At 47.3% G+C, this 20,902-nt stretch overlaps 1 protein-coding gene across 2 annotated transcripts in view; it reads right to left on the minus strand.

Annotated features, from left to right (window-relative positions):
- Positions 1 to 20,902, minus strand: part of NUDC (nuclear distribution C, dynein complex regulator) — a 133,538-nt gene that overhangs the window by 28,104 nt on the left and 84,532 nt on the right. For both annotated transcript variants that reach the window (XM_078682627.1, XM_078682628.1), the window contains one exon: positions 5,047 to 5,165. In XM_078682627.1, the coding sequence (XP_078538753.1) occupies positions 5,047 to 5,165 (119 nt within the window). The remainder of the gene's footprint in view (positions 1 to 5,046; positions 5,166 to 20,902) is intronic.

A 20,902-nucleotide genomic window follows, 5' to 3' on the forward strand; every position in this document is an offset into this window, starting at 1 on the left:
TTCAGATTTGAACCGCCCCTCAAAAGAGCAGCACATAAGTTTCAAAGCTGCAACATCACCATTCCAGCCTGCAGAACCTTCGCATTTTTACAAACTTAGGATAGTCCACCGGTGTGGTTGACAGAAAATATTGCAGGCTTATCATTATAAGAAGTAAAATATGCTTGAGAATGGAATACTTGACCAGCTTCCCTCATTGGTTCATTTGCAGCATAAAGTCACAAGGGCAGCTGTTGAGTTGCCATCACACTATTTCATGAACATTGCTCATTGAAAAAGGCACCATAAGGATGCTGAGGAGTAGTCAGAGAAAGCCAATGAATGAGTAGCTCATAGCTATGTATAAACTATGCAATTATTTAACAACCACAATTCTGAAGTCCATACTGTATGCCCTCATGAGCTTGAGCACATTCAAACATATGCAAAAACATACCCCTAGAATGAACAATTGCTTTAACCAAAGGGTTTTCTCTCTTGCTAACAGAGGCTAATCATCATGGTGGCATATGGAGAACAAACTCGCTGTCTAGGTTTGCCCAAACAAGACACAACAGTGCATGTACAAAAAAGCTGGCCTCTCGAAAGGAACCCTTTGGCTCACATCCAATGCAAACCAGCATTGCCTGCACTTCGCAACAAGACTTTCAGGCTAGATTCTTCAGTCCTTAGCCATCATGCACTGACTCGGGTATTAGTATCTAAAAAAAAACATCCAGTACTGTGACCTGAAAAGATGAAAAAATGATGCCATGATGAAAAAGAAGGTTTCTCGGTCAACATCAAGCTCCCACTCAACATGAACACAGAACTTCACAAAGAGAGGGAGGTTGGCATTAGGACAAGCAAACACACTAATACACAGTGAAAGCCTTCCAGCACAAATAGTGCGTCACAGAGAAATATACAATTTATGTAGCCCAAACAATATTGTCTGCACGAAAAGCAAGGAAACTGACTTTCCCTGACCCGGTTTACAGACCTACGAAAACTAATAGGATTGCACTGGAGCGCTTTGTTGAAAGTGCAGTGCCCAACCCCGATTTAAAACAAACTAGAATGTCTAATGTACTTTTTACTGCTATTTTAATTTATTTTCTTACATTTTGCACATTCCTCTGTTTTATCAATTTTAAATCTTTTTTAATTTTAACAGCACTGTATTTACTGAGAGACTTCTAAAAAGACCTGCTGTACTATAACAAATCCAAACAACCTGTCGGGTCATTATCCGGCACACTGAGAAAACATCCTGAGATAAGAGCAGGTTGTTTCCATGTACCAACAGCTCTTTACAGCTATAGATAAAGCACACCTAAGATAGAGACTGGCCTTGGCACGTTCACAAGGACTGAAAACCCCCCGGTGCGACATCAGACTTCTGGCCTCTTACATAATACCACAGCTACCTGCCCGTGCACATCGCTGGAAGATATTACCAGAAGCCCAGGGTAAGGGGAGGTCATTGAACTGTGACAACAGTTTCCACGAGTTCAAGTGGTTGACTGTTAGACTTCCATCCATCTCAAGTTTAAAGAAACTGTGGAAGGAGAAACATCTTTGCTGCTTGGAATCTGCAGCAGGGAGGCGGACTTCAACACGAAGACATTCTCAGTGCTGACCAGGAGTGCTGCATTCACACCTCGATAAGAAATGCAGAACTAGGAAATCCAACCAACATGGCACAAAGTGCCCAACGCAGCAGTTTGTCCAATGCAAAAGGATACAGTTTTGAGATTAGATTTATGTGCCAGAGCCAGCTGCACCAACCCCATGCCCTACGCAGAAGAAACACATACACAGCATGAATATCAAGAGGGAACTCACTGTCCAGACCCTTCAAGAGCTGCTCATTCCAAGCCACACTACTTCATATAAATATAGACCAGCTCACAGGAAGTAGTGTTCTGCCCCTGCCCAACACAGGAGTATGGAGCACTACTTATAACACTGAAGTAGGATGAACAGACTAGGCCGTTTTGCCACTGTCCAGTGCAGAGAACAGCAGTGCCTGTGCATTGAAACAAGCATTTACAATGCAACGGTTTCGCCTTTGGAAAAGTTAAAGCTATTGGCATTGTAAATGACAACATTTTTATTTATGTGTTGGCTTTGAAAACATAAATAAATGGCATTGTCATTTACAAAGCCAATAGCGTAATCTCTCGCAAATGCGACACCTATTGCATTTGCACCCACACACACAAAACCGGGTCACAAGCCGGCAACAGAGGCACACACAAAACCGGGTCGCAAGCAGGCAACAGAGGCACACACAAAACCGGGTCGCAAGCAGGCAACAGAGGCACACACAAAACTGCATCGCAAGCAGGCAACAGAGGTACACACAAAACCGGGTCGCAAGCAGGCAACAGAGGCACACACAAAACTGGATCACAAGCAGGCAACAGAGGCACACACAAAACCGGGTCGCAAGCAGGCAACATAGGCACACACAAAATCGGACTGCAAGCAGGCAACAGAGGCAAAAACACTAATAAAAACAGTTGTTAAAAAAAGAGCGTAGCTAACAGAGTGTGTAGAGATCTGTGTACGGAGCTGTTGCAGAAAGAATCTCCTCCCAGTATGGTGTCTAGCTCATTGTGTGATGCACATTGCTTTAAAGCCGACATGCCTAGGTGAGGTCGGCCAGTCTATAGGTTGAAGGGTTGGTTATATGCGATAAATCGCTTCTAAGTTTTCCACGTGTTATGGGGAGGGAGGAGAGACAGGCATAAGGAGAAAGGGAGTCCGATGGATGGGAGGAAAGCAAGGGAGAGACACAGGAAACGAACGAGGGTCAGGGGGTGGGGGGGACTTTAGCACAACGACGGTCAGGGAGGTGGGGGGGACACGAGCACAACGAGCAACAGGCCACAACAGGGGTTTTCATCGGAAACAGAATTAGCCCCTAGTTGTGATCAGGGGTCAAAAGTAGTACTGGAGTCACCGACCTCTGATTACCCCACGGTGACGTGCAGGGTCCAATAAATCGCTGACAGCGCGTCTGGCGTGGTCAGTGTACGTACCAGAGTACTGGTGTGTGCGTCTTTATTTGCTAGCCGCCCAAAAGTCCACGCCACCAGACTCCTCTCTCATAGTAAGATATTGTAAAGGTTGTCATGTCCGCTCGCAGTCTCACGCGTCACACTTTACTGATCAGTTTAACAAAAGACAAGTAATCCTGCTGAACGTCGGCGCGGTTTGAAAATAAAAATTGTAAATGTTGCAGCAGCATAAAAGAGGGATTAAGTCGGGATGTTATTTCTTAGCCCAGACAAAGTCGCTGCTGGAAATAAAAGTTCTCCGCCCAGTCGCATTTCAAAGAGGCCGGTTTTGAATGTGCTGTCTGATTCTTGCCCCTCCTGGCCAGCCTCTGCTTTATCAGGCCCCGGCCAGCTCTGCACTGCGCCAGGCTATTGTCAGCGCAGACGTTTCGGAGCAGGGCTGCACGTGGCCGGGCACCGGCTGACGCTGCCGGGGAGGCTTTGAATTACTTTGTGAGGAGGCTGCTGCCTGCAGTGGAGACGAGGGAATAATAGCCCAGCCTGAGAAAAGAACAGGCAGATGTGCAGCAGTGTGAGCACTGGCCGCGGCGAGGAATAATGAATGGAGAAAGCGCAGAGGGCGACGGGGAGGGAAGAGGACAGCAGGGGGGAGAGACCGCGAGAGATGGAAGTGGGGGCGGAAGAGAGAGTAAGAAAACAAGATCGAGAAGCAGCCATGGGCACCCTTCAGTGACTGCAGCACACATGGGCAGCTGGCAGCGCATTCCTCAGAGCCAGCGGGACCCGCAGACAGACAAAGGGAGGGCGCGTTTATACGCGCCGGCAACAGCCAAGGGAAAGGGGGCCAGTGAGGGCACAGAAAGAAAGAATACTTTTAGAAGGGCAGGTGACGGCGAAAAAAACAAGCATTACGGGCCGAGCTCACTCTCCTGCGGGATACAGAGCAGGGGCTGAAATCACTCTCCACCGGGCGCCATCTTCAAAGAAATGCCCAAAACAAACCTTGGTGAAAAAAAATAACAACATCCGCCGACCGCCGCAATGGCGATCGCAAGGGGGCCGGATGAGTAAAAATCGCCGGAACACCCACGAATCTGCTCCGGCAATGACGGACAGATCTATCTTCCAATGGCTAGCCTCCATTTATGGAGCTAGCCAATGGAAGAGCAGGCGGGACAAAGCCCCCGTACTATTGTAACATAAGATTTCGCCTGCGCGAACGCTGCTGCGCAGCGGACGCCAGGCGAAACCTAAAAAGGCTCAAGGCCTAGAACCCTCAGACCCTGGCCTACAGCAGAAAGACAAGGCACACTAACGCCAAAGTCACTGTCCAGATCCTTTGGAACCTGGCCAGTACGGGCCACAGCACGGCATGTACATCGAGACTGTACTTAAAGACAAGACCCATTACATCCCCCTCCACCCATTACAGAATGAGGTAACACTGCTTATACCAGACTCTTAAGACTAAACCATACAATGCAAAGAGACAAAGGCTGAGTGGCTTGCATATGGAGAACAAACTCGCTGTCTAGGTTTGCCCAAACAAGACAACAGTGCATGTACAAAAAAGCTGCACTCTAGAAAGGAACCCTTTAGCTCACATCCAATGCAAACCGACATTGCCTGCACATCGCAACAAGACTCACAGGCCAGATTCTTCAGTCCTTAAACAACAATGGACATAGCACACTCTGTATAGCAAGACTAGATTCACAACTTAAAACTCTCCAGCCCCTAGCTTATGGCACATCAGGGCCAAACCTACGGTCTAGCCTCTTTGGCCTTGCCAGACACAGCAGTAGGGCTTGTACGTCTAAACTAGATTTAAGGCCTAGACTCTTCAGTCCTTGCTCAATGCAGGATCACAGCATGGAGAAAGGATGCTACCATGGGGCAGGGGGTGCCATAACCGGATATCACCAAGGAACACTGCTTGTTCATCAAGAAATGGGCTCAGACATAGGCCAGACTTTACTACTAAAATACACTTCAAATAGCCTACTATGACAAAGACTTCAGCAAATCTAAGGCTTACTTCTTCAGGATGTCCTGCTTCTTCTGTTCTTCAGAGGTAGGTAGCCCCATCGACTTCTGCCGCTGGTCATACATCATTTTTTCCACCATGCTGCGTGTCTCGCTGTCCAGATCTGACAACTAAAGACATAAAGGCACATTCAAACCTAAGTTGCAGTAGAGACACTCCCACATGAGTCATCAATAAAGAAAACATCCAACCCCACATTAAGCAGTACATGAAGTCCACAGCCTTCATCCCAAAAAGCTACTTTTGAGCAACACAGCTGGTAAATGCCGACTTATACTGGTAGTAAATATTGTCCACACACCAGGAGCACTGCTGAAACGAATCACTCACAAGCTTTCGTACCTCAAGTGCATTTTACACCCCTATCACCTGGGTGGAGATAACATATACATTTAATATATGCACCGCCTGTAAAACCAAGAAAGTCCACACAAGTGCGAAACTGCACACCCATGTATGGCACAATTGCTCCCTTTAAAACTGCAGCGCAATATCCACAGTCTGTAGCCCACTGGAGGGCAGTTGAACATTATGAATTACACTGATTTGTGACAGGACTCACTGGAGGGTAAAATTAATTTCCAAAACACTACAACTCCCAGAATGCTATCAGAGACTTAATACTCACTGGGGAGGAGCTGGTAATGATACAAAAGGAAGTGTTTGGAAAGCCTGCCGTGTAGTGTAGTTCCTATATTCCCAATAGGCTCTGCGCATTGGAAGAATATACCAAATATACATAGTATGTATAACATTAAGAAAACCAAGGAAGACAGAAAAAATATATTCAAAGTTGTTACCATTTTAATAATTTCTTCTCATATTATCTAAACAATTGATATTTATACAAAACACTTAAAAAATGAAACACAATATGTAACACATCACATTTAATCAATATGTATAAATAAAGGGTTAAAAAGTGGCAATATCTTTATTAACTCGACGTGCGTTTCGGCGTATACAACGCCTTCTTCAGGAAAGCCACACAATTATAGATCCTGTTTCAATGAGTGATTAAAACCTGCAGCTACATAGTTGGTGGATGTTCTTGATTCTAATAAATGGCTGATAAAAATGCGGTGCACCGAATGTGCAGCGATGTCTTATTAATTTTAAAATAAACGATATCACGAAAAGGTCAAATGTCTTGTTATCAAACAAGCCTCGTGTAGGTATATTTGAAAAGCAACCTGGTCCCGCTAAATTTTAAAAATCAGTAATATGATATTCTGGAAAGCCTCTTGAGATGGAAGAGATTCAACGATGAAACTGGAACAAGCGCTAGATATGCGATAGAATTCCAAATAAGTAGCTGAATAGGCATGCACAGTAAAGGACTTATCTGATAAATGGAGGCTCCAGGTAGGACCAGGCTAAGGATGGCTGCCGGTGATGCCTTCGGAAAAGAATATCAAGAACATCCAGCAACTATGGAGCTGCAGATTTTAATCACTAAGAACTAAGCACATTGAAACAGGATCTATAATTGTGTGGCTTTCCTGAAGAAGGCGTTGTATACGCCGAAACACGCGTCGAGTTAATAAAGATATTGCTACTTTTTAACCCTTTATTTATACATATTGATTAAATGTGATGTGTTACATATTGTGTTTCATTGTTTAAATGTATTGTATAAATATCAATTGTTTAGATAATATGAGAAGAAATTATTAAAATGGTAACAACTTTGAATATATTTTTTCTGTCTCTTCCTTGGTTTTCTTAATGTTATAGATACTGTGTATATTTGCTTTATTGACATTGCCTAGGAGATTTTGTCACTAGCATTTAAGTCCCTGTCCTAGGAATTGAACTATCCATTGTTCAGGGGGTCCTTGTTTTTTCTCATTGGAAGAATATATCCTATAGATGTGACGTAGGACTTAGGTCGAATATATTAGACTTAATTGTGAGTGCCAGCTAGCTCAGAGGTCACTAGAAACTTTCTCGAGTTTACAAGAAGGGATTAGTTTCTGACAACCGCATAAACATGACAACTTTTGTTTCCCCAAAATAAAACTGATCTTCAGAGTCGTGGAAACAATAGATAGATATTTTACTCAGTCATTTGTGCATGCTTCGGTTCACCAGAGGTGCAGAGAAATAGAGAGACAGGCGTTTTCAATAAAAGTATTTAATGAACAGTCTTCTTTCTCATGCAGAATAAATGAACTACTACAATCGCGATACTGGCTGTAAATTATAATGCATACAGCAAGTAGAGTATTATAAAATAATACTGTAAAAGCATGGTATGGTTTCTAAGCCATAAAATACATACATAAATAAATAAAGACTAAAAAGTACTCAACTGGTGCTTCTTAAATACGCCTACACCGATGTACCTAACCTAAGTCTAGTACGAGGGAAGAAGTAAGTGTGGTGTAGCATAAGTTTAGTATTCTTTTGCCAAGAATCTATCCAAGATTTCTCTGAGGGTCTAATCAGCTCCATACCTTGGTTTAGAATGAAGGAAGTCAGTCTCAGGACTCTATTTCCCAACAACCCGCAAGGGGAACTTGGAAACACTGGAGCAGGATTTCTCAGCAAGAGATAAGACAGCGTCTCTCTCAGTGCGCCTGCTGGAGGGTCGGCTTGTGTTTGCTATGGCAAGTGTGGGCATATTTATACCTTGAAGGTGCTGAGTTTGACATAAAGGTGGACATAATAACGTCATCAAAGAGTCTCAGTTCTTTGAAAACTCCATGAGTTCTTGGACAAATCAATATTCAAGCAAGGGGAAGTCCCTAACTGCTGAAGCCGAATTTTCTAAGAAATCGTTGTGGATTTTCAGAACTAGTGGAAGTAGCCATGCTGTATTTGGACTGCATGAGCTATGTCTAAATATGGTTATGATTTCTATGCCTATATAAGGACACGGTGATTTATACCTATATAAGGGCATGAATCGGGAAAATTACACTAGGGTCCTAAAATGCTATACAACAGCCGCTTGTCAGTAACCCTCAAGGAGAAGGAACTCCGAAACGCGTTGGGGATAATTGTATGCGGAAAGGGAAAATGCTGGTTTCCTAAATAAAGATTCCTATTGGAATGCGCTCTTGTGGAGTGGCGCCCTCAATCGAGGGGCAACAAGGAGGAATATAGTTATATTTTTGGGGGATAAAAACTCAACTTGAAATTACATTATAGTTAGGAATTGTAATAATGTCTTACTTTACAATGAAACTATAACTTGCGACCCTGCCATGAAATGTTGGCATCAATGATGTAATTTCAAATGTTAGTGATGTTATCAATGATGTCATGGAACAGGTCATGAGTGATGTAATATGTGAGGTAATTAGCAGTGCATGGCGGCGATGCAGATCATAGTTACTTTAAGGCACAAGCTGCTTGACATAACTAGAACTTGTGATTTTTAGTGGTTTTGCTCATAGGGTTTTTTTTTGTAATGTGAAGTAAGAAATTATTATAATTACATCCAAAACATCACTTTAACCTTTGGGTTTTTTTCAGCAAATGTCTGTTTTTGCTAACATGAAGTAAGATGCCCATCACCATGCGTGGCGTGGGATTGGGGGCAGGGCCTGGCCTGCACCCAGGCCCTTCTCTGACACCCACACAAGCACCCAACCCTTCGCCTCACTAGGTCATGTAACAATATAAAGGGTGTTATTTTAAGTAAGGTATAGACCTACTGGGTTTGTCAGAGGGTCAGAACACCAAAATATAAAAATCTGGAATACGGTCTTTATCAAGGGGTCAGCACATGAACACATAATAAGCAGACCGACTGGCTTTGTCAAAAAGTCACCAATATCAATAACAAAACTTTTTTGGTTAAATTCACGCACTGCAATGTTTAATAATATTTGTATTTTCAAGAAAGCATATTTTTAAAACAAACTATTATACACGTCTGAGTCTTATTTTTAACATTTTTCAGGCAACAAAGTGCAGCCATAAAACCAACCACAAGGGATCGCGGCACTGCAGCTGAAGACCATACAGCTTCAGATCGGAATGCTTTGAAAATAGTGCTAAGCTCTCCTAGGGTTGTGGATTCAATGATCAAGGAGACTTGCTGAGTTTCTTTTTTTTTAATGTGGTTAGGGAGGCTGCTGTGGTTCCTGCAGCCCCCCACAACATTTTAAAAAGGCTTGGTGGTGCCCCTGCCCCTTCCAGGGACACCAACAGCATCGAAAACAATTTAAAACAATCCCTGGCAGAGTATCATGGGGCGCTCCCTAACTGGAGCAGTGAATGTGAAATGAGCAGCTCCTCCACTCATTTCACGTTCACTGCTTTCTATTCACTTTTTTGGATTGGAAGGGTGCCATGTGGTCCCCTTCCCCAAGCATTTTGAAGGCCCGAGAAACCCATTATATTCCATATAGAAGTTGATACGCAGTTTTCTTCTGATCATACAAGCACGCCTTGCATTTTAGGCATTTCCAAAATAATTTCTTCTTTACTGGTAGCCAATTCAAAGTATCTTGTTTCCTACTGACCATGACTTCTTGTCACCTACTGATGCAGTTTTTTGTATGTAATGTTAGGATGATCTGGTAGTAATTGTTTTAAAGTCTAGGGCATTTAAAAAAAAATCCGATTATTCTTTAAAAGGTTTCGTATTTCATGATTTGAAACATTAAAATCCATAATATATCTCATTACTTTTAAATCTTCTTTAAATTGTTTTCTTTGCTTACAACAGATCTTCTCTCTTTCTGTTTTTTTCTCTTTTCAAAACATCGTCAAACACTGTTTTAGGATAACCTCTCAGCTTAAATCTCAAGTTATTGGTTATGTTATGTTATGTTATTGGTTCATTTTTATAGCGCACGGCTACTCAGAAAGAGTGTCCCGGCGCTTTTATTGGAGAAGGCGAAGAAGCTGCAACATAACAACATAACACCAAAAAGAGACTAAAAGAGCAGTAAGCCAGAAATTCAAAAGAGAACGGCTACTGAGTAAAAAGCCACGTTTTAAGGCCTTTCCTAAAAACCAGCAAGCTAGTGGCTCCCCGCAGGGCCAGCGGCAAAGAGTTCCATAGCTGAGATGCCAGCAATCCAAAAGAGCGCCCACCAAGGCGCGCTTTCTTTACCCGAGGGACAACAGCAAGGTGCAGAGATTCCGACCTCAGAGATCTGGTCGGATGATAAAAGACCAGTCTCTTTTGAAGGTACTTAGCTCCCCCCTTGTGAAGAGCTTTATGGACCAAGGTCAGAGCCTTAAAGGCGATCCTCTTGCGGATAGGCAACCAATGTAGGGTTACCAGCAGGCCCGAGGCACTCGAGCGCCTACTAAGGCCGAAGATTGCCCTAGCCGCGGCGTTCTGCACCACTTGAAGGCGCTGCAGCAAGTACTCCGGAAGGCCCAGGTAGAGAACGTTGGAATAATCCAACCTGGACCCAATCAGAGCCTGAACTGTCAGCGTCCTATGTTCCACGGATAACAGAGGAAGAAACCTCCGCAGCATCCTAAGGATGCCAAAGCACATGCCCGACACCCCCAGGATCTGAGATTTCAAGGTTAACCTGTTATCCAGCTTCACCCCTAGATTCTTTGCAACCTGAGAGGAACAGGATGGAGGGAACATATCTCGCGGCCACCAAGTCTGCCAGACGGGTTCGGTGTCACACCCGAAGAACAGTACTTCGGACTTGTCGGAATTGCACTTGAGGCTGTTTAGATGGAACCAATGGAAAACAGCCCCAAGGCAATTCCGAATACTCTCCCCATCAAAGTCGCCTCCTCTCGTACACGAGAAGAGGAGCTGGGTGTCATCCGCATAGGATACGATCTGGGCACCATGCGACTCCACCAGTGCCGCCAACGGGGTCATAATGATGTTAAAGAGGGTCGGGCTCAAAACAGAGCCCTGAGGGACCCCAACTCCCAGAGGCGGCATCACGGCGGAATCAGGCGGGGCCCAGATCGTCTGCCGGCGGCCGGCAAGAAAGGAAGAGAACCAGTCGAACACCGTCCCCTGTATGCCTATCTCGCGAAGTCTTGCGAGAAGACCATCATGGGGAACGGTGTCGAAAGCCGCCGACAGGTCTAACATCACCAGCATGACTTTGCCCCCAGAGTCCAGAACCCCTTTAATGGTTTCCGAAACCTCCAGGAGCGCAGTCTCCGTGCTAAGATGGGGACGAAAGCCCGATTGGGTGGCGTGCAGGATCTCATTAGATTCCAGAAAATTGGAAAGCACGCCTTGAACGTGCTTTTCCAGAATCTTCGTGAGGGCCGGCAGCAGGGAGATGGGCCTATAATTAACTGGGGCCTTCGGGTCTAGGCCAGATTTTTTAAGCAAGGGTATCACCATCGCCTGCTTCCAGGTTTGCGGGACCACACCTAGCCTCAGTGAAAGATTCAAAAGCGGATTAGCCAACGGGTTGATCACCTCCGCGACTTTCGCTAGAAATTTAGCCGGGCATGGGTCCAGAGGAGAACCCGATTTTAATTTGCCCATTAAAGCCAGGGAGTCCGGAGCAGAGATTGGAGGAAACACACTCAACGTCACCCTAGGCCCAGCCTGTGGCAATGGGTTGATGTCACGTTCAATTTGGCCCACAGATATTGGTACCAGGAATGACTCCTGGATGCGTTGGATCTTGCTCGTGAAGAAATCAGCAAGATCCGCAGCCCAGGTACCAGATGGTTTTTGGTCCGAGGTGTTCGACCAAGGTGAGGTAAATTCTCTCACGATGGAGAATATCTCCTTGCAAGAATTGGAAGCAGCATCAATTCTCCTGGCTAGATACGCTTTTTTTTCCAGGCGAATGTCCCGGTGATAAGCCTTGACCACCGTTTTATAGGTCATCTTGGCAACAGTGTCATATTGTGCCCGCCAGGCTCTTTCGGCTACCTTGCACTGCTGCCGCGTAGCCGACAGTGCAGCGGTAAACCAAGGCGCGGAGACCCGTTTCGGTGTCGGGCGAGATGTTACTTCCGGGGCAAGATCGTTTAGCCTATCCAAAAACCAATCCTGCATGGTCTGCACATCCCTGTCTAAATCGCCTGAAAAGAGGCAAGGATGGGCCACAACTGCTTGCGCCAGCATCTCTGGGGTTACTCGATGGAATGCCCTGTGGACACGACCCTGTTGATGTGCCGGGGTAGGCACTGACTTACCTATGCCCTTGATCACAAATTTGGCAAGGAAGTGGTCTGACCAAAGGACCGGAGTAACCTCTATACCCTCAAGAGGGACAGACGAGAAAACTTGGTCAAGGGTGTGCCCCTTCTCATGCGTAGGCTCCCGAAGGTAAGGGATAAGTCCCAAAGGGGTTAGCGCCTCAGAGAGTTTGGTGGCAGCCGGATCGGATGGATCATCCAACCGAAAATTGAGATCGCCAGCCACGATAAAATGTTCAGCTTTCAGGGCCAACTCAATCAGCACCAAGTCCAGATCTTCAAAGAAGGTGCCGGGTGCACCAGGTGGCCTGTATATAAGCAGTCCCTTAAAGGATTGATGGGGCGATAGAGTGATAGAGAAGGCTAGGGTCTCAGAGCCTCGGATGTCAATAGCTGGCAGGATCGCACAAGGCGTTCCTTTCCGGACCACTAACGCCACTCCACCTCCCCTTCCCTTGGCTCTATCCTTTCTGAAGATGTTATAATCCGACGGGATTGCCATAGCGACGTCAGGATTAGAAGAGTCAGTCCACCATGTCTCAGTAAGCATGAGACATAGTGGCTTCTCTGTGTCGAGAAGCTCATAGATATCCTGCGCATGTTTGCATGCTGACCTGGTGTTTAATAGCATGCATCCGAAGCCCCTCCTAAAAGTGTCATTGCTCGGCCGTAAGGTGAGCGAGCGGGTCGGGTACCAGCCACAACCCGGGCAACGGGATTTCCCATGATATCGACCGGGAAAAACAGTGCGACAGCCAGATACATGAGGATGGAAAATGCGAAGTTCGCCAGAAGAGTAGCGCAAAACGGGGGTCCCAGGGGGACACATCCCTGATGGTAGAGTCCCACCCGCCGCTCCGCCCGCCTCCGGGACGCTGACGGGCGCAGACGGGCAGGACTCTGGCGAGACTCAGGCGTAGCGAAGGCGCGACCGCTACGCTAGACCGCTACGTCAAAAGCGAGCATTAAATAGGCGGTAGGCGGACCAAGCGCTAGCGCGCTAACCCCCAGGAAGCAGGAAGGAACCAGCCTTCCCAAGATGGCGTCGTCGTGACGAAATGGTCACGTGACTTACAGAAGACCCGGGAGCCCGGACCCGCTAAGTAGCGGTGTTTGAATTAATTTTATAGTGCTGTGAGGGCCAGGGTGGGTCGCAGCAATGACGCAGATTAAAATGAGGAACAAAAGGAAAAATAAACAGCAAAGAAGACAAATAATTATTTTTAAAAAGCGAGCGCGAGCCACAGCGCAGCGCAATAGATAGCTCTAAGCACACACGCGGTGGTCACCTTCTCCAGGCAGACCCCGCAGGAAAGCTCACCTTAAATAGGCGGTAGGCGGACCAAGCGCTAGCGCGCTAACCCCCAGGAAGCAGGAAGGAACCAGCCTTCCCAAGATGGCGTCGTCGTGACGAAATGGTCACGTGACTTACAGAAGACCCGGGAGCCCGGACCCGCTAAGTAGCGGTGTTTGAATTAATTTTATAGTGCTGTGAGGGCCAGGGTGGGTCGCAGCAATGACGCAGATTAAAATGAGGAACAAAAGGAAAAATAAACAGCAAAGAAGACAAATAATTATTTTTAAAAAGCGAGCGCGAGCCACAGCGCAGCGCAATAGATAGCTCTAAGCACACACGCGGTGGTCACCTTCTCCAGGCAGACCCCGCAGGAAAGCTCACCTTAAATAGGCGGTAGGCGGACCAAGCGCTAGCGCGCTAACCCCCAGGAAGCAGGAAGGAACCAGCCTTCCCAAGATGGCGTCGTCGTGACGAAATGGTCACGTGACTTACAGAAGACCCGGGAGCCCGGACCCGCTAAGTAGCGGTGTTTGAATTAATTTTATAGTGCTGTGAGGGCCAGGGTGGGTCGCAGCAATGACGCAGATTAAAATGAGGAACAAAAGGAAAAATAAACAGCAAAGAAGACAAATAATTATTTTTAAAAAGCGAGCGCGAGCCACAGCGCAGCGCAATAGATAGCTCTAAGCACACACGCGGTGGTCACCTTCTCCAGGCAGACCCCGCAGGAAAGCTCACCTTAAATAGGCGGTAGGCGGACCAAGCGCTAGCGCGCTAACCCCCAGGAAGCAGGAAGGAACCAGCCTTCCCAAGATGGCGTCGTCGTGACGAAATGGTCACGTGACTTACAGAAGACCCGGGAGCCCGGACCCGCTAAGTAGCGGTGTTTGAATTAATTTTATAGTGCTGTGAGGGCCAGGGTGGGTCGCAGCAATGACGCAGATTAAAATGAGGAACAAAAGGAAAAATAAACAGCAAAGAAGACAAATAATTATTTTTAAAAAGCGAGCGCGAGCCACAGCGCAGCGCAATAGATAGCTCTAAGCACACACGCGGTGGTCACCTTCTCCAGGCAGACCCCGCAGGAAAGCTCACCTTAAATAGGCGGTAGGCGGACCAAGCGCTAGCGCGCTAACCCCCAGGAAGCAGGAAGGAACCAGCCTTCCCAAGATGGCGTCGTCGTGACGAAATGGTCACGTGACTTACAGAAGACCCGGGAGCCCGGACCCGCTAAGTAGCGGTGTTTGAATTAATTTTATAGTGCTGTGAGGGCCAGGGTGGGTCGCAGCAATGACGCAGATTAAAATGAGGAACAAAAGGAAAAATAAACAGCAAAGAAGACAAATAATTATTTTTAAAAAGCGAGCGCGAGCCACAGCGCAGCGCAATAGATAGCTCTAAGCACACACGCGGTGGTCACCTTCTCCAGGCAGACCCCGCAGGAAAGCTCACCTTAAATAGGCGGTAGGCGGACCAAGCGCTAGCGCGCTAACCCCCAGGAAGCAGGAAGGAACCAGCCTTCCCAAGATGGCGTCGTCGTGACGAAATGGTCACGTGACTTACAGAAGACCCGGGAGCCCGGACCCGCTAAGTAGCGGTGTTTGAATTAATTTTATAGTGCTGTGAGGGCCAGGGTGGGTCGCAGCAATGACGCAGATTAAAATGAGGAACAAAAGGAAAAATAAACAGCAAAGAAGACAAATAATTATTTTTAAAAAGCGAGCGCGAGCCACAGCGCAGCGCAATAGATAGCTCTAAGCACACACGCGGTGGTCACCTTCTCCAGGCAGACCCCGCAGGAAAGCTCACCTTAAATAGGCGGTAGGCGGACCAAGCGCTAGCGCGCTAACCCCCAGGAAGCAGGAAGGAACCAGCCTTCCCAAGATGGCGTCGTCGTGACGAAATGGTCACGTGACTTACAGAAGACCCGGGAGCCCGGACCCGCTAAGTAGCGGTGTTTGAATTAATTTTATAGTGCTGTGAGGGCCAGGGTGGGTCGCAGCAATGACGCAGATTAAAATGAGGAACAAAAGGAAAAATAAACAGCAAAGAAGACAAATAATTATTTTTAAAAAGCGAGCGCGAGCCACAGCGCAGCGCAATAGATAGCTCTAAGCACACACGCGGTGGTCACCTTCTCCAGCATAAATGTAAAAGTAAATGTAATTAGCTTGTTGTGCAAATTCTTCATTCTCAAAGCAATTATGTCTTTCCCTGAGAAACACCCCATATGGTACACACCACTCGAGTGCCCGGGGTGTCCACTATTTGCAAGTATTTATTTTATTTATTTATTTATTTGGTGTTTATATAGAGCGAACACGACACTAATAGGGTATCAGAGCGCTTTATATTTACATATCTTTCCACTTAGAACAACACGAACGCCATGCAGTTTCAGTAATCCTAATCAGTATACAGCAAGTTACTAGAAACAGAAATGCTACAAAGTCATAAATTAATTGTACATTGAAATGTGAAAGAAACATTTGTACTTGACATTCATATTTACAAGACCAGACTGATGTTAGTGGTCGATGTGTGGTAGTGTGTGCATTGAACAAGAAGGTCCTCTGATGATGTCAAATCTGCTGGAGTTATGGAAGGAATTTGCTCATAAAAAAAGGATTTGGCTGCCTTTTTAAAAGCAGTGATGGACGAGATTCTTCAAATGTTAGGGGGAGAGCGTTCCAAATTCTTGGCGGCTTCTTTCGGTAGAGGGCCGGTTTCAGTAATAGATCTCCATAACTCTGGGAAACCTGGCAACCTCCTGATAGAGTGATTTTCTGGGCTAGGAACCTTGGTGTATTGTAGTGTATCGCTTTGTGAGTGATGCATGCCATTTTTAGTTGTATTCTTGCTTCGTTGGGCAGCCAGTTGAGCGCTTTCAGATGAGGGGTGATGTGGTCGAACTTTCTGGATCCAGTTATAAGTCTTGTGGCTGCATTGAGACAGGCTTTTAGTGGTGCTGTTGAAATCTTAGGAAGACAGGGGTAGTGTTATGCAACTGTACTCGATCCTTGATACGACTAGTGCCTGGAATGCTGTTTTAAGGTCTGGGTTGTTTATGAAGGGTTTCAGTTTTCTGAGGTAGCTTTAATGGAAGCGGGCGTTTTTTGCCATTGTGTTAATATGCGCAAGCATGATCAGGTTTTTATCTAGCATAAAGCCCAGGGATGTGGTTGAATCTACAATCCTCGAAATACAGTTTAGCGCCGTGATTAGTTTGGTCCACTCCACGATATTCATAGCACTTTTCTGGGGAAATCAGAAGGAATTCAGTTTTCTGTGGGTTAAGCTTGAGGTGATTACTAGTTAGCCAATAGATGGTGTTCTTTAGTGCCTGGTTCATGATACCGATCTCTACTATCGATGTGATCTTGATGTAAAGCTATGTATCATCAGCATACATATGGAAGGAGATGTTTGCTTGCTGTAAGATTTCTGTGAGTGGCTCTACGTACAAATTGAATAGAGCAGGGGATAGTGTTGCGCCCTGTGGTACCCCAATAAAATTTCTTGATGATGCAGATAGTGTTTGGTTCACTATGAATTTTTGCGATCTGTTTTCTAAGAAAGAGCTACACCACTTTAGGACTGTACCCTCTAAGCCCATCCTTTTTTTCAGGCGGTGTAATATTTTGGTATGGTTTACAGTGTTGAATGCAGATGAAAGGTCAAGCAGGATTAGGTCACAGGTTTCATTGCGGTAGAGCATAGTCCACGATGTGCAGAATTGCTGTTTCAGTGCTATGGTTTGGCCTAAATCCTGATTGGCAGTCATTCAGCAGTGTGAATTCAGAGATGTGTTGGCTCAGTTGTTGTTGTACAAATTTTTCCAGGACTTTGGCTAGCATGGGAATGTTTGTTACTGGTATGAAGTTATTCAGGTCTGCGGGGTTCTCTGTTGTTTTTTTTAAAGATTGGAGTGACTTGCCCTGTTTTTAGGCAGTCCGGTAGTGAGCCTTGTGATAGCGAAGTGTTAATAATCCTTGTCCATGAGGGTGATGAGCAGATGGTTTATTGTAGACCAACAATTTGCAAGTAGAGTATCTCTGAAGTGATTGTTTGGTTTTATGGTCAAGATAAACTTTGCGATATCTGTGTCAATGACAGGCTTGAATTCTGACCATAAGGCATTATTTTTAAGCATTTCCAGTGCTGATTGATAATTAGGCTTGGCTGGGGTGATCATTTTGATCGAAGGGCAGTCCGCTTTTTTTTTTTAGCTCCGGCTCCATCGATATAGCTTTAGCTGTAAAGGAGGAGGAGAATTTTTTGCTGCTTATGTTTGATTTTATGGCTATTGGTGCAGATTTGGCCATTTTATTTGGATGATCTTTTAGTATTTCGAATAGTTTCCTCAGTCTGTTTTTTGCATTATTCAGTTCTTTTCTAAAGAAGTCTTTTTTGAATTTAGAATGCTTTTATAGAAGACCTTTCAGGCCGGTCTTAGTTGGATCAAATGGGGTGTGGAAGGCCATTTCCGCTCTGTGAGTCCGAGTGATGGTCTTCTTTGAGGGATCCGTTAAACCATGGATTTTTATCTTTGTCTGGGACCCTTTTGAGTTTTAATGGAGCTATGACGTCTCTTATGCTCGTCATCGTATTATTGTAGTAATCCGTAGTGAATAGAGCAGGGGATAGTATTGAGCCCTGTGGTACTCCACTGTAGTAATGTAAGTAAAATGCTGTTGTACCAACCTTGTTGGTTTTCTGTGGACTTTAGTGCAAATGTTTCCATTTTGTATATGGATCGCTTCATCAAGATAATTTATTTCTATTGCACTGATCTCATAGGTGAATTTCAACTTTTGTGGGTTAGTGTTCAATAATTTGATAAAATCCTAGAGATCATCTTTGTTTCCCTCCTATATTAACAAGCATTTGCAGTGCAATATGTCTCGCATTAGGAAAGTGTGAGCTATTGGTATTGTAAATGACAATTTTTTTTAATATGTGTTGGCTTTGAAAATATATAAATGAATAGCATTGTTATTCACAAAGCCAATAGCTTACACTTTCATAATGCGAGTCCTATTGGCTATGGCAATGCTTATTGGTAGCAAGCAAGGACAGTGCTGTTGTGGTGCTGAGTGCTGCTGAGTGCTGCTGAGTGATGATGTGGTGCCCATGAGTGATGATGTGGTGCCCATGAGTGATGATGTGGTGCCCCCGAGTGATGTGGTGGTGCCCCCGAGTGATGTGGTGGTGCCCCCGAGTGATGTGGTGGTGCCCCGAGTGATGTGGTGGTGCCCCCGAGTGATGTGGTGGTTTCCCCGAGTGATGTGGTGGTGTCCCTGAGTGTGCCCCCGAGTGATGTGGTGGTGCCCCCGAGTGATGTGGTGGTGCCCCCGAGTGATGTGGTGGTGCCCCCGAGTGATGTGGTGGTTTCCCCGAGTGATGTGGTGGTGTCCCTGAGTGTGCCCCCGAGTGATGTGGTGGTGCCCCCGAGTGATGTGGTGGTGCCCCCGAGTGATGTGGTGGTGCCCCCGAGTGATGTGGTGGTGCCCCCGAGTGATGTGGTGGTGCCCCGAGTGATGTGGTGGTGCCCCGAGTGATGTGGTGGTGCCCCCGAGTGATGTGGTGGTGTCCCTGAGTGGTGCCCCTAAGTGATGTGGTGGTGCCCCCGAGTGATGTGGTGGTGCCCCCGAGTGATGTGGTGGTGTCCCCGAGTGATGTGGTGGTGTCCCAGAGTGATGTGGTGGTGTCCCAGAGTGATGTGGTGGTGTCCCCGAGTGATGTGGTGGTGTCCCAGAGTGATGTGGTGGTGCCCCGAGTGATGTGGTGGTGCCCCGAGTGATGTGGTGGTGTCCCCGAGTGATGTGGTGGTGTCCCCGAGTGATGTGGTGGTGTCCGTGAGTGATGTGGTGGTGTCCGTGAGTGATGTGGTGGTGTCCGTGAGTGATGTGGTGGTGTCCGTGAGTGATGTGGTGGTGTCCGTGAGTGATGTGGTGGTGTCCGTGAGTGATGTGGTGGTGTCCGTGAGTGATGTGGTGGTGTCCGTGAGTGATGTGGTGGTGTCCGTGAGTGATGTGGTGGTGTCCGTGAGTGATGTGGTGGTGTCCGTGAGTGATGTGGTGGTGTCCGTGAGTGATGTGGTGGTGTCCGTGAGTGATGTGGTGGTGTCCGTGAGTGATGTGGTGGTGTCCGTGAGTGATGTGGTGGTGTCCGTGAGTGATGTGGTGGTGTCCGTGAGTGATGTGGTGGTGTCCGTGAGTGATGTGGTGGTGTCCGTGAGTGATGTGGTGGTGCCCCGAGTGATGTGGTGGTGCCCCCGAGTGATGTGGTGGTTTCCCCGAGTGATGTGGTGGTGTCCCTGAGTGTGCCCCCGAGTGATGTGGTGGTGCCCCCGAGTGATGTGGTGGTGCCCCCGAGTGATGTGGTGGTGCCCCCGAGTGATGTGGTGGTGCCCCCGAGTGATGTGGTGGTGCCCCCGAGTGATGTGGTGGTGCCCCCGAGTGATGTGGTGGTGCCCCCGAGTGATGTGGTGGTGCCCCCGAGTGATGTGGTGGTGCCCCCGAGTGATGTGGTGGTGTCCCTGAGTGGTGCCCCTAAGTGATGTGGTGGCGCCCCGAGTGATGTGGTGGTGCCCCCGAGTGATGTGGTGGTGCCCCCGAGTGATGTGGTGGTGCCCCCGAGTGATGTGGTGGTGCCCCCGAGAGATATGGTGGTGCCCCCGAGTGATGTGGTGGTGCCCCCGAGTGATGTGGTGGTGTCCCAGAGTGATGTGGTGGTGTCCCAGAGTGAAGTGGTGGTGCCCCCGAGTGATGTGGTGGTGCCCCCGAGTGATGTGGTGGTGCCCCCGAGTGATGTGGTGGTGCCCCCGAGTGATGTGGTGGTGCCCCCGAGTGATGTGGTGGTGCCCCCGAGTGATGTGGTGGTGCCCCCGAGTGATGTGGTGGTGCCCCCGAGTGATGTGGTGGTGCCCCCGAGTGATGTGGTGGTGCCCCCGAGTGATGTGGTGGTGCCCCCGAGTGATGTGGTGGTGCCCCCGAGTGATGTGGTGGTGTCCCCGAGTGATGTGGTGGTGTCCCCGAGTGATGTGGTGGTGTCCCCGAGTGATGTGGTGGTGTCCTCGAGTGATGTGGTGGTGTCCCTGAGTGATGTGGTGGTGTCCCTGAGTGATGTGGTGGTGTCCCTGAGTGATGTGGTGGTGTCCTCGAGTGATGTGGTGGTGTCCTCGAGTGATGTGGTGGTGTCCTCGAGTGATGTGGTGGTGTCCTCGAGTGATGTGGTGGTGTCCCTGAGTGATGTGGTGGTGTCCCTGAGTGATGTGGTGGTGTCCCTGAGTGATGTGGTGGTGTCCCTGAGTGATGTGGTGGTGTCCCTGAGTGATGTGGTGGTGTCCCTGAGTGATGTGGTGGTGTCCCTGAGTGATGTGGTGGGGTCCCTGAGTGATGTGGTGGGGTCCCTGAGTGATGTGGTGGGGTCCCTGAG

The sequence above is a fragment of the Lissotriton helveticus genome, chromosome 3_1, assembly GCF_964261635.1.
Source record: "Lissotriton helveticus chromosome 3_1, aLisHel1.1, whole genome shotgun sequence".
NCBI classification, from domain to species: domain Eukaryota; kingdom Metazoa; phylum Chordata; class Amphibia; order Caudata; family Salamandridae; genus Lissotriton; species Lissotriton helveticus.